Raw genomic sequence first — 12,769 nt, forward strand, 5'->3', positions numbered from 1 at the left:
TGGGTAGAGCATCGGCCCAGCATGCAGACATCCTGGGTTCAATCCCTGGTCAGGGCACATGATAGAAACGGTCATCTGCTTCTCTCCCCTGCTCTCTTTTTTCCTCCTGCAGCCAGTGGCTTGACTGGTTTATGTGCCAGCCTGAATGCTGAGGATGGCTTAGTTGGTCCAAGAGCGGCAGCCCCAGGTGCTAAAAATAGTGGTTGATTCGAGCATTGGCCCTAGACGGGTTGCTAGGTGGATCCTGATCAGGGCACATGTGGGAGTCTGTATCTTCCCTCCTCTCTCTCTCTCTTTCAAAAAAAAGGAAAGTAATAAGAGTGGTAATAAGAGGGTACACCTGAAACTTGTATAATTTTGTTAACCAGTGTCACCCCAATGAATTCAATAAATTAAAAAATAAATAAGCCTAATTAGAATATTAAAAAAAAAGGTAAAACTGAATTTTTAGCCTGACTAGGCGGTGACACAGTGGATAGAGCATTGGCCTAGGACACTAAGGACCTAGGTTCTAAACCCCAAGGTTGCCAGTTTGAGCATGGGCTCACCAGCTTGAATACAGGGTTACCGGCTTGAGCGTGGGATCATAGACATGACCTCATGGTGGCTGGTTTGAGCCCAAAGGTCACTGGCTTGTAGCCCCACATCGCTGGCTTGCACCCAAGGTCGCTGGCTTGAGCAAGGGGTCACTGGCTCAGCTTGGAGTCCCCCCATTCAAGGCACATATGAGAAAGCAATTGATGAACAACTAAGGTGCTGCAACTCTCCTTTCCTGTCTGTCCCTGTCTGTCCCTCTCTGTGTCTCTCTCGCTAGAGAAAAGAAAAATGAATTTTTAGATCAGGTTTAAAGCACATATAAGTGTATTGAAATGTTACAGTTTCAGAGGCTCGTAAAGAGTTAAGGAAAACTCAGCTGCAGAAACAGGATCAAAGAAGGAAAAACTTTGAAGGAACATGTGAAGAGGGGGTAAGTTTGGATCATTAGTCCTATAATACAGAATTTGACCTTTCCTAAAAATCTGGCCTCTCCTTTCAGCTTCTGGGAGGTAAACTCTGTCATACCTCACAGAAGTGTCTTTGTTTTGGGCTGAACCACTCACAATAAATTTTATGGTGGGGCTGGCCACACCTGATAATCTTAGCATGCCAGGAAAACCAACCATGTGATTTTGGGTGGGGGGTTTGAGTCATTTTGTAAATCGGTCCACCTGGCAGCTGAGCTCAAGCATGCAGGTAATCAGTCTGTCATACCTATGTAATGGAGCCTCCATAAAAAAAACGCTGAGGCTTGGGCAAACTCTCCTGGTTGGCAATACTCTGGCAGATTGTCAGACACTGGACTGGGAGAGTAACTCATCCTGCCTCCAGGGGGAAAGGACACCAGAAGCTATGAGTTTTGAACCTTCCTGGACTTATCCTAGTGCTTCTGCCCTTGGCTGATTTGAGTCTGTATACTTTCCCTGTAATAAACCGCAACCGTGAGTATAACAGCTCTCACTGAGTTCTATGAATTCTAGTAAATTATCAAACCTGAGGGTGGTCTTATGCAGCACTGAGCCCTTTAACCTTTGCGATTTGACTAACTGAACTGAAGGTTCTCACGCTGCTTGACACCTAGGATGGCATAATCTCATAGCTGTAAGATTAATACAAGACTGCCTCAAAAGGTAACAGTTGCTGTCACTATAATTTCAGCCATAAGTAAACAACGCTGTTTGTCCATTAGATCCTTGTTCTTTAAACTGTTAATAGATCCAATATATACAGTGAACATTATCATATTCATCCTTATAATGAGGCTTCTAAGGTCAGATGTTACTTAAACATGTAGACAAATAAAACAAGTTTGTTTTAAGTGTAGAGTGCTTTAGCTCTTTCTTTGTAGAGTGCCTATTTCTTTCTCATATTGGTAAGTATTGTGTAATAGTGGACAATTATATAGCCTTTAAAAAAAAAGATCTGACTACCTACGATGTTGAAGAGATTTTCATATTGTGATTATTTCCCAGATGCGTAACCTTAGCCTCAATTGTTGACTGGGCCCTGATATCTTTATTTCTTAAAGCTTTATATTCTATTCAGGAGCTCTCTTTGGTATCCTCTGACTTTCATTGAGGAAGTGGTTTCCAGACTGTGTTTGCTTCTTGGCTGACTCTGGTCTGGTTGCCTCTCCCATCTACGTTTACTTAGTTGATCGGATGGTCAAAGGCAGGGGCTGAAGAAGAGATGTATGAATTTGTTTTTTTACAAAGGTAAATATATTTTCCCCAAATGATGGTCATTTCTATAAAACTATCAATTTAAAATTTTTTATTTATTTATTCATTTTTAGAGAGGAGAGAGAGGGGGAGAGAGAGAAACAGAGAGAGAGAAGGGGGAGGAGCTGGAAGCATCAACTCCCATATGTGCCTGGACCAGGGAAGCCCAGGGTTTCAAACCGGCGACCTCAGCATTTCCAGGTCGACGCTTTATCCATTGTGCCACCACAGGTCAGGCAAAACTATCAATTTTAAAGAATGACAAAGTCTGCCTGACCTGTGGTGGCGCAGTGGGTAGGGCGTTGACCTGGAATGCTGAGCTTCCCGGTTCGAAAGTCTGGGCTTCCCTGGTCCAGGCACATATGGGAGAGGATGCTTTCTGCTCCTCCCCTCCTTCTCTCTCTCTGTCTCTCTGTATCTCTGTCTGTCCCCTCTCTAAAAAATGAATAAATAAAATATATAGATGTATTTAAAAAAGCTATATAACCAATGAGAGCAGGTGGATGGACCCAAGCCTCACCCCTCCACCTGCCACTAAAAAAAAAAAAAAAAAAAGAATGATAAAGTCTGAGAAACTCCAAGAAGTTTCTAGCAGTCCCAGTTTGTTAGGAAACTTTAATTAGCATACATTTGAAAGCAAAGCCATCTTTTAAAAGAAAATATATGTAGAAATAATTTTTAAAGACAGCTTCCTGAGTTATTTATCTAAATATAATTTTAGGATAGTTTAAATCTTGATATCTCCCCTAAACAGCAAGGGCTTTTATTCTTAATATATTAGGAAAGAAATTGAACAAATTTAAGATATTATTGTAAATAGTGAATTACGGTAAACTGATTAAATTTTTTAAAATTTCCATTGAGCCTGACCAGTTGCTAGAGGGTTGGCCTGGGACAGTGAGGACCCAGGTTTGAAACCCAAGGTCGCTGTCTTGAGCACCGGCTCATTGGTTTGAGTGTGGGCTCACTAGCTTGAGTGAGGGCTCACTAGCTTGAGCCCAAAGGTCACTTGCTTGAGCAAAGGGTCACTGGCTAAGCTGGAGCCCCCAGACAAGGCACATATGAGAAAGCAATCAATGAGCAACTGAAGTACCCCAACTATGAGTTGATGCTTCTCATCTCTCTGTCTGTCTGTCCTTGTCTGTCCCCCACCTCTCTTGCTAAAACAAAACAAAACAAAACAAAACAAAAAAACAAAAAAAAACCCCAAACCATTGATTTGAGGGTGGGGAGAGGGTGGGGAGACAGAGAAGCATCAACTTGTTTCACTTAGTTGTGTACTCATTGATTGCTTCTCATGCGTGCCCTGATTAAATTTTTAATCAGATTTTTTAATGGTTAATATTCTGAGGAAACAGTACTTTTAAAATTAATTTTATAATAAGACTTTGTCCTCTTGTATTCTTTATGTATACTTAATATCTGTTCTCACATTAAAAAGTTTCAGGATGAGATTAAGGGTACAGGTTAAGATCAATAGAGACTTAAGTTATAGTTTTCTACATTTATGAGTCTAAGATGTAGGGGGTGAATATGGGGTAAGAAGTGGACAGAGCTGAAATACCGGGTGCTAATACTTGCACCTTGGTAAACAATGTATACACATAAGGGATATAAACTATAAAACTCCCAAGCTTTATTCAACAGAAAAGATCTCCATGCCATGATTAGTGAAAGCTGTGTCATCATTAGAAAATGGGTTAGTAACTAATAATTTAGAGTGCTATTTTGCTCAAACCACTCTAAGATTTTATTAACATGTAACAAGAATTGGACCTTGATGGAAGACAAAATGTTATAGTATTTTCCTCCCTGTATCTTTGTCACATGCTTATTAGGAAAATGACGGCTTTTAGTCTAACAGTGATGTCCAGCATGGACTTCTGAACAGATTGCCTGTTAAGTCCTGGCTTCACAGCTTACTAACTGTGTGACTTTAGGCAAGATACTCAGTCTCTCTTCTCAATTCCTTCATCTGTATAACAGTATACAGATACTATATAATGGTATCCTATACTACAGTATATAGATAGCAATAGTGTAATGGTTAATAATAGTATACCTAACTCACAGAATTGTGAGGATTCACTGGTTAATACCTGTACAGCAGTGGTCCCCAACCCCGGGGCCACGGACCAGTACCGGTCCATGGGCCATTTGGTACCAGTCCACAGAGAAAGAATAAATATTATTTCCGTTTTATTTATATTTAAGTCTGAACTATGTTTTATTTTTAAAAAATGACCAGATTCCCTTTGTTACATCCGTCTAAGCCTCACTCTTGACGCTTGTCTCCGTCATGTGATACATTTATCCGTCCCACCCTAAAGGCTGGTCCGTGAAAATATTTTCTGACATTAAACCAGTCCGTGGCCCCGAAAAGGTTGGGGACCACTGCTGTACAGCACTTAGAACTGTATCTCTCTCACGATACTAAATCACTCCTGCAGAGGTCAGAATTTTGGAACTTGGCAAAGTGTACACTATTCAAAAAAACGGCAACAATAAAAAAGCAAGTTTATCAAGGGTTAGTCTTTTTTAGAGACTGGTAATAGGAGTGGGCACCCTATGTGTTCATTTTTTTCAGCCAAACTGCCCTTGTCTTGCAGACAACTAAAAGAGATACTCTTGAAAGCTTACACTCTCTTATAGCTTTTACTATTAAGAGTTCTCCTTTAGAATGTTACGTTTTTAATTTGCCTGGACCCTGACTTTCTCTGTCCTGGTTTATACTGGCCCCGCTTCTTGTGACAGCGTCCAAATGCCAGGATGACTATACAACAGCAAAGAAAGATGATGGAGGCGCAGAGGGCCACAGGAACCAGCCACGTCTTTGAAGTCACAGATGCCCCGGCTGGTGTTTTGTCTTCGTTCTCAGATGTGTGGTTTCTGCTGTTGTACCCTTTGGTTTTGTTCAGTAATTGTTTGCTGCTGTTGAGTCGGGATGGAATGGGCGTATGAGAAAGTTCCGTGTCTACGGGCACAAAGAAAGGAGAAATAGTCTTGTTATCTGGATTGTTGATGAAATCAGTACTGGGTGACACCTTATTTACCTTTGTGGCAATGGAATCATTCAAGGAAATAAATCTTGCCCAAGAATCTGTGGTTAATTCCTTGGAATACCTGCTATTGCTTGCGTTTACAACCAAATCTTGGTTTGTGGTTGACGACAGAGCCTCTATTGATGGTAGCATTTGGTTTATCATGGTGGTTTGTTGTTTATCTAAGTTCATAGCTTTTGGATTTCTTAGTCTGTCCCATCTATTAGATGAAGAACGGGTATTTAGATAGGTGGGAGGTGATTGTCCAAAAACCAGCAAATCTGGATCTATACCTGAAAGAAAAATAAGGCATTATTCATTTTATTTTAATTTAAAAGAGAGGAGCACAATGTACAGTTTGGGGAAGTCTTGGGTTTTGCCACTATGAGTTACTGAACCAAGATAATTGCTTATTTCTGAAAGGCTTAGAAGCATACTGGCCACATTTGGGTTTATCTTAACTTTCTAGGACACTTTCTGTGATAAAGAGATTTGGCTACATCGTGGAGAGTACTTCCTGCTTGCCGGGTGTTCTGGGCAGCGATAGTGACTTAGTGCACGAGCTACAGAAACAGGAACCATCTGAGATATATGATATTTTTAAATAAAGAAACAAAACTGCCTGAGCAGTGTAACTATTCAAAGTCATGAGCAAAACCCTAAATGTCATCCCTTTCCAGTTCCTGAGGATCCTGGCTTTGTCTTCAGTATTTCCTCTCATCTTGTAAACTAACTCATTTTCCTCTGATTTCAGACATGTGCAAATATTACTTTGACTTTAAAGGGAAGAAAAAACTCTCCCTCCCTTCCTTCCTCCCACCCACCGTCCCTCCCTCCCTCTATATCTCTCTCTCTCCCTTCCTCCCTCTCTCCTTTCCTCCCTCCCTCTATATATCTCTCTCCCTCTCCTCTCCCTGCCTCCCTCCCTCTCTCCCTCTATATCTCTTTCCATCTCCCTCCCTCCCTCCCTCTATCTCTCTCCATCTCCCTCCCTCCCTTCCTTCCTTCCTCCCTCCCTCTCTCCCTCTATAGCTCTCTCCATCTCCCTTCCTCCCTTCCTTCCTTCCTCCCTCCCTCTCTCCCTCTATATCTCTCTCTCCCTCTATATCTCTCTCTTTTCCTCCCTTCCTTCCTCCCTCTTTCCTTCCCTCCCTCCCTCCCTCCCCAAACATTCCAATATCTATTTCCTTCATTTCCTTTCTGACTTTGTTTTCTGCCTCCTGTCATCTTGTTTCTATTCTAACTGTTCTGTCAAAATTATGCTTCTGAGGTTATCAGTAGTTTCCTCATTTTCTGATCATGTGTGCTCATTGCTTTGGCTTTCCTTTTGTCCTTGCTACTGCTGGCCATCTTTTTTTGAAATTCTTCTTCCATGACTCCCAGAACCCCAAAATGCCTGCTTCTCATTATTTTCTTTCTTTTGCTGGTTCTCTTCTTGGTCCCAACTGGTTGTGCAGTTACCACAATCTTTAGTTCTTGGCCTTCTGCTGGGTTCTCTCTTCTTCCCACTCTTTTTCCAAAGAGACTGTTCTCACCAACCAGTGTCACCTCTGCACTGAGGACACCGAAGCCCATGTACCAGTTTTTTACGCTCTCCTGAGCACTGATCTCATTTCTCCTGTGTTCTGCTAAAGGTAGAGATCTCACACCATCATCACCCCTCCCCAAAGCCACGGTCACTCTGTCTGCCTCCGTCTTGCTTAGCGGCACCGCCATTCTGTCATCAGCTTGGCGGAATCTGTTCCACATGCAAAGTGATTCCTGATTCCTCTCCTTCTGTATTTAAAAAGTAACTAACATCGTCCATCCAGTTCCTTCCCAATATGCTAGCAACCTTCCTTCCTCTTCGCTGCAACTCCCACACCTTGTCCAGGTCTAATGCCTCCCTGACTACATTTGCTAACATGCGTCCTGCATATAGTTTTCCTGGACTAAGGTAACCAGATACATTACTTTAATGATAGCATTTTATCATTAAATACCTTTGTTCGTTTCTCACTCTAATCTGTCCACAGTGATGTTGGTGACCTGGCTTACCCTCCCTCACCGAGATGTTCAGTGCGGCCCCAGACATGCCCTATTGTCACCAGACCACGTTTCCTACTTAGCCGTGTTGTGATGCAGAACTTCCTGTCTTGCTTCTTCCCTGAAGCCTCTGAATTATCTAGCTTGCTTTAGTTGACCCTTCTTTCAAGCCTTTGTCCTTGAGGCAGTATCACACATTATTGTATTTAATTATGTCTAACACTCGTTGCAAGACTTGTCACATCAATCCTTATAATCTAGTAGAGGGAACTTGAAGGCAGACACGGGTTGCAGTCTTCTGCAGTGTTGAGCATGCGCTGGAGCATTAGCTGTTCAGTAAGTACAAATCAGTGAATTATCTCCTTTGCCTTTCGATGACAAAATACTATTCTTTCATGTTTACTCATTTGCACCCTGAGATTATTATTTATATACATGGGCAAAGAACACTCAATGTTTTTTTTTTTTTCTAAAGTAAAATATACTGGTGATCTTGGGACAAATGATACACAAAGGTACATAAGCAGTGGCGCATTTCCCTGTGCCCGACATCCACCTCTGTAGACTCCATGCAGTGTCAGGAAGCCCCAAAGCTGCCATCGAGCCTCTTTTTATTCCTCAGTGGTACCTTTAGCCTCTAGAGTAGAAATGCCTACTCTGGCTCTTGCTGAGGGCACTTGTGATAAACAAAATATAATGCTTAACCTCTTGTTCAATCACTTGATTTGTTATTGTCTGGAATAAACTCATCATTGCCGAACATGTCAAACTAAGATCGCCTTTTAGTTTTCTGTCCTGAACGCTCCAAACTTTTCTGTCCTGAGTGCCCACACAGAGTTCACTGAAAAAGAACGACTTAGGGATTCATACATGGCTACTGCCAGCCAGTTTCTAGGTTCTATGCCTCTACTAGAATATTACCCACATTCTCCAATACACAAAAGACATACACCATTACCGTCTGTTATGTTGTATAAAATGGCACTGGTTCCAGTCTCTAATATGCAGCTTTCCATTGTTGGGCAGTGAATATGGAGGCAGTTGACATTGTCATGAACAGGATCATGGTAGAAGACAGCCAGGTTACAGGCCACTGGAAGGGAAACAAGCAAATACCTCTGCAGACAGTCCTTATTTCTACCAGTTTAATGAGCTCTGTCACACATTTATCTCAGGAATGCTGGGTTTACAGTGCACCACAGGGCTGAGGTCAGACTTTTTTTTTTAATTAAAACTTATATTTATTATTATTATTACTATTTTTTTCTGAAGTGAGAAGCAGGGAGGCAAAGAGACAGACTCCCACATGCGCCTGACTGGGATCCACCCAGCATGCCCACTAGGGGGCGATGCTCTGCCCATCTGGGGCATTGCTCCATTGCAACAGAGCTATCCTCAGCACCTGAGGCTGAGGCCACAGAGCCATCCTCAGCGCCCGGACCAACTTTGCTCCAATGGAGCCTTGGCTGCGGGAGGGGAAGAGACAGACAGAGAGGAAGGAGAGGGGGAAGGGTGGAGAAGCAGATGGTTGCTTCTCTGTGTGTCCTGGCTGGGAATCGAACCTGGGACTTCCACACGCCAGGCTGACACTCTACCACTGAGCCAACTGGCCAGGGCTTATGGTCAGACCTTTTACAGAACATTGTGAACTGTGGTAATCACCCTTTTAAAAAAATACCAAAAAAATCCGTTTTTGAGGTGCAATACCCTCTCAGAAGGCTACAGTGCTGGAGTTCACCAGAGAAAGAAACAGGAGAATGAAAGGACAAATACTGTAACAGAACGTGAGTAACAGAGGGCAGAAACAGCAATGACCACCGTTAAAGAGGAGAGGAATAGATAGAGAAGGAAGTTAGCATTTGCAATTTCAGTGGGTGTGAGTACATTACTTGCTCATCATCTTACCTTCCTTTTCTAAGTAAGTTTCCCCCTTATATCGTGTGATTTCTGGAAAACTGTAAGTCATACTTGTTAAGTGCAAATCCTTGGTCCATCCTCCCTAACGTGTAACACGCATTTCCCTGCTGTAGTGTGGGAACCACATAATGGGAAATAATCCATTGGCTAGAAAGTATCAACTTCTTTAATAGAGTGATTGTATATTATTGCCAGACCTCAGAGGAGCCTACAGCTGTTATAGCTGAACTTGCACTCCTTCCGCATAAGGTTAAGGTCCCATTACTTCTGGGACACTCCATGTTTCTACACTCTTTACTTTTTAAAAATTTTTTTATTGATTTTAGAGAGAGAGAGAGAGAGAAAAACGTCGATTTGTTGTTGCACTTATTTATGCTTTCACTGGTTGATTCTTGTGTGTGCCTTGACCCGTTCTGTAAAAGGGCTATCAGGTGACTATGAGGACGATGCGCTAACCAACGGAGTTCCTTAGCAGGAGACAGAATAGGACAGACATTAATAACACATTGCTAACACGTGATAGATTACAAACACATTCCCCGAGGCCGTGCTGTAAAGTTTAAGGGAAAGGAATAAAAATAATGTTCAAATCTAGACGTTAAATTTCCGATAAGAAAGCTAGTGCTGTAGGGAACAGTTATTACAAGCATTTTACATTGCTCTTCTCGTACATTCAGAGAAGCCCTCTGAGCAGGTGAGTGAGTGCAGGATTGCGGCATTCGTCAGTTCTTCTGACTTCTGGCTAAAAATGGGGATGCGTATTTGCTTACTTTTCTTCTCAAGGAAGAAAGTCACAACCAGGAGGCCACAAAGGCTCTGAAATCATGGGACTCTGCTAGATGCTTACAGTATCGTGGAAGTCCAGAGGCTACAGCTTCCCTGGTGCAAGGAGAGAAACTGAAGCCCTGAGAAAAGGCTGAAGAGGCACCCCCCCCCCCGCCACCCCTCAGGGAAGATTAGGGAATTAGAAGCTTCTCTAAGGTGAAAATCTGAGTTGGCTACCTTTCCTTAATACAAGGAAATCTCTATTAAGTCTCTTCTGTGCCTGATTAACTTCTGAGGACCTAGTCTGTGAAAGCTTCTCGCACTCCGGTCTTTGAGGTTTTTGTTTTTTTTTAAATTTTTTATGTTTTGACAGTTCAGACTCTCCAAGTAGCTCTAATTTGCATTCCAGCAATCTTAATACATAACTGGATGGGAGGCATTGGCAGTCAGTAAGTCGGAATCCAACCACGGAAAAGACAGTGTGGAACAACCAAGAGAACTGTTTTCAAGTATTGTGTTGCTTTGTTGTTTCTTTCTAAGTAGCTTTAAAATCTTGGAAGAATGAAAAATAGATGCAAGGAGTCTTTGGACAATTGTAACTTGAAATCCTGTAACCATGAAGTATTTTCCTAAGTACAGGTTTTGTTTGTGCCATATGGATGATATTAAACCCTCATTCTGGATTTCAGACAAAACATATCTCTCCCTTTTTCTTCCTTCCTTCTTCTTTCCTTTTCTTTTTTCTTTCTTTTTTTTTTTGCTATTTGACATATATCTCCCTATTTGTTTCAAAATACGAATCACACACAACCTAAATTCCTGTTCAATACCTCCCACATTTGGCCAATACAAACAAGTACACCAAAAATTTTGAAATAATGCCAATATAACCAAAAAACTTTGAAAAGTATTATAAATATTTTCAAAATTAAATATGCCATATTTTAGGCTGGAGAAATATTGTTAGTTGACACTTGGAGAAATATTTTCAGGTAGCACTTTAGTGAAGAAAAGAGGCTTCCCCATTACGTTACCTGTGGGTTCCATAGCATTCTGGCTCATTGCTTACTTGTAAATCGAGCCTACACTGTCCCAAACTGCGAGTCAGTCTCAGCATCCCTCCCTCTCCCCCCCCCCCCCATCTTAGGGCATCTCCCCTAGTTGTGGTTACTGTTCCCTGGCCCCGTACTTAGGTCTTCATTTTGGAAGTTTCCTCTTATTTTTGCTCAGACATCGCGTTAATACTTACCATCCTTCCTAAGACAGCAGCTCCTACTGCATTTCTGGCCAGTGCTTTCAGTATAATACCTCAAGAACTGAGCTCCCATCTTCTGAGACTCCTCCAGGTCAATGAGAAGACCCGGGTAGCGACGGATCCAGCAGTCTCTATAAAAAATAGTGGGTGAGCAGAGGGAGTCTGAAGTCCAGCCCATGCTTAGGAGCAGTATCGCACCTGCGGCCACCGCTGCCACGTGCATTTCCCTGGTGAGAAGGCGCAGCAGTAGGTCTGATTTGCAGGCAGGCACTGGAGCGGACCATCAGGGATCAGGGCAGTGTCTGGACTTCAGGGCTGTTGCTGAGGGACAGCTTCCTTGAAAGTCGTCTAGAAGGTCACTTGCTAGAGAAATGAGGCTGTTCTGTGACTGCATATTGATTTTTCTTTTGTTTCTTCCCAATTGAGCCCCAGGTGAACATCTGACTTGCTGGCGTTAACTCTGAACACTGCCCAGGCCATTTCAACACTTTGTCCCTTAGCTTCTTAAAGACGTGGATTCTCTCTCCTTTTCTTCTTTCTCTGAAAGTGAATCGTCACACACACCTTTTACTGAGTAAATATAAAGACAAGTGGAAATCCTAGCTGAGAGTCTTTCTGAGGAGAACAATAGTTTAGTCACTTGACGTCAGATAAAGGGAAGATCCATTTCACCAGAAACAAGACATCGTTTTGTAAGGGCACTTCTGTATGCTTTGTAAGGAACTTGTGACTACAGATATTTTTTTTCAATCATCTTTTTTTTTTCCTTGAATTTAAATTTAAATTCTAGTATTCAGGTTCACTAGAAAACCCATTTGTGCACTGGTTTAAATTTTTTGTTTTTATTAAAAAAGAATCTGGAAAGTAAATAAAAACTGAAAATAAAATAAATTTTAATTTTGCTGTGATTTTGAAAATACTGAGTATGGATCGTGGTCACCTCTCAGGGCCAGGCAGTTTTACCAAGGCCAGCCAAAAGCTTTATTTAAAGGAGACTATAAGATTCAGCAAAAAGCACAGCTTCCTTATGTGGGTGGAACACAGCACTTACTAAGGTGCTTATTGCTCAATCAAAATTGAAAGTGTAATGCACAGTGAAAACTGAGAAGTTCAAATGAGGGTTGTCTGATCAGTTTTCTGACATCTCTGTTTGGAAGTCAGAAAGCAGCCATCTTGGCGAAGCCCCCACATGAAGACACTGTGTCCTCCGGTTCAAGCAGAAGGCGGTGCTAAGAAATGTGCATGAGGAAAATGGTGCAATGTTTTAAAATGTCTAAATATTAACAAAATGCAACTGCAATGCCAAACATTTGAAAATATATTAAAGGCAGTGAAAATGGCCTCTTACTTTCATGAAGACTGTGTATGTTTTATATCCCATGATATCCAAAATGACAAATTAGCCTGACCTGCGGTGGCTCAGTGGATAGAGTGTTGACCTGGAATGCTGAGGCTGCCAGTTCAGAACCCTTGGCTTGCCTGGTCAGGCACAAACATATGAGAAGCAA

General features: G+C 42.0%; 1 protein-coding gene across 1 annotated transcript; it reads right to left on the reverse strand.

Annotated features, from left to right (window-relative positions):
• Positions 1-5,027: 5,027 nt before the first annotated feature.
• Positions 5,028-11,484, reverse strand: MANSC4 (MANSC domain containing 4). Its single transcript, XM_066254824.1, has 4 exons — positions 11,256-11,484; positions 8,283-8,417; positions 5,382-5,592; positions 5,028-5,232 (listed from the first exon to the last, which is right to left on the reverse strand). The coding sequence occupies exons 1-4, from the start codon at positions 11,482-11,484 to the stop codon at positions 5,133-5,135; spliced, it is 675 nt and encodes a 224-aa protein (XP_066110921.1). The 3' UTR covers positions 5,028-5,132.
• Positions 11,485-12,769: the final 1,285 nt, after the last annotated feature.

This window comes from Saccopteryx bilineata, chromosome 2 (genome assembly GCF_036850765.1).
Source record: "Saccopteryx bilineata isolate mSacBil1 chromosome 2, mSacBil1_pri_phased_curated, whole genome shotgun sequence".
Classification (NCBI taxonomy): Eukaryota; Metazoa; Chordata; class Mammalia; order Chiroptera; family Emballonuridae; genus Saccopteryx; species Saccopteryx bilineata.

Bases quoted from the DNA above. Each gene is read 5' to 3' on its own strand.
- MANSC4 (XM_066254824.1), bottom strand. From the start codon at position 11,484: ATGCACGTGGCAGCGGTGGCCGCAGGTGCGATACTGCTCCTAAGCATG. The intron at 8,418-11,255 runs GTAAGTATTAAC...TTTCCCTTCCAG, and splicing joins CTGCTGTCTTAGGAAGGATG to TGGCCTGTAACCTGGCTGTC. The intron at 5,233-5,381 runs GTATTCCAAGGA...TTGTGCCCGTAG, and splicing joins GTAAACGCAAGCAATAGCAG to ACACGGAACTTTCTCATACG.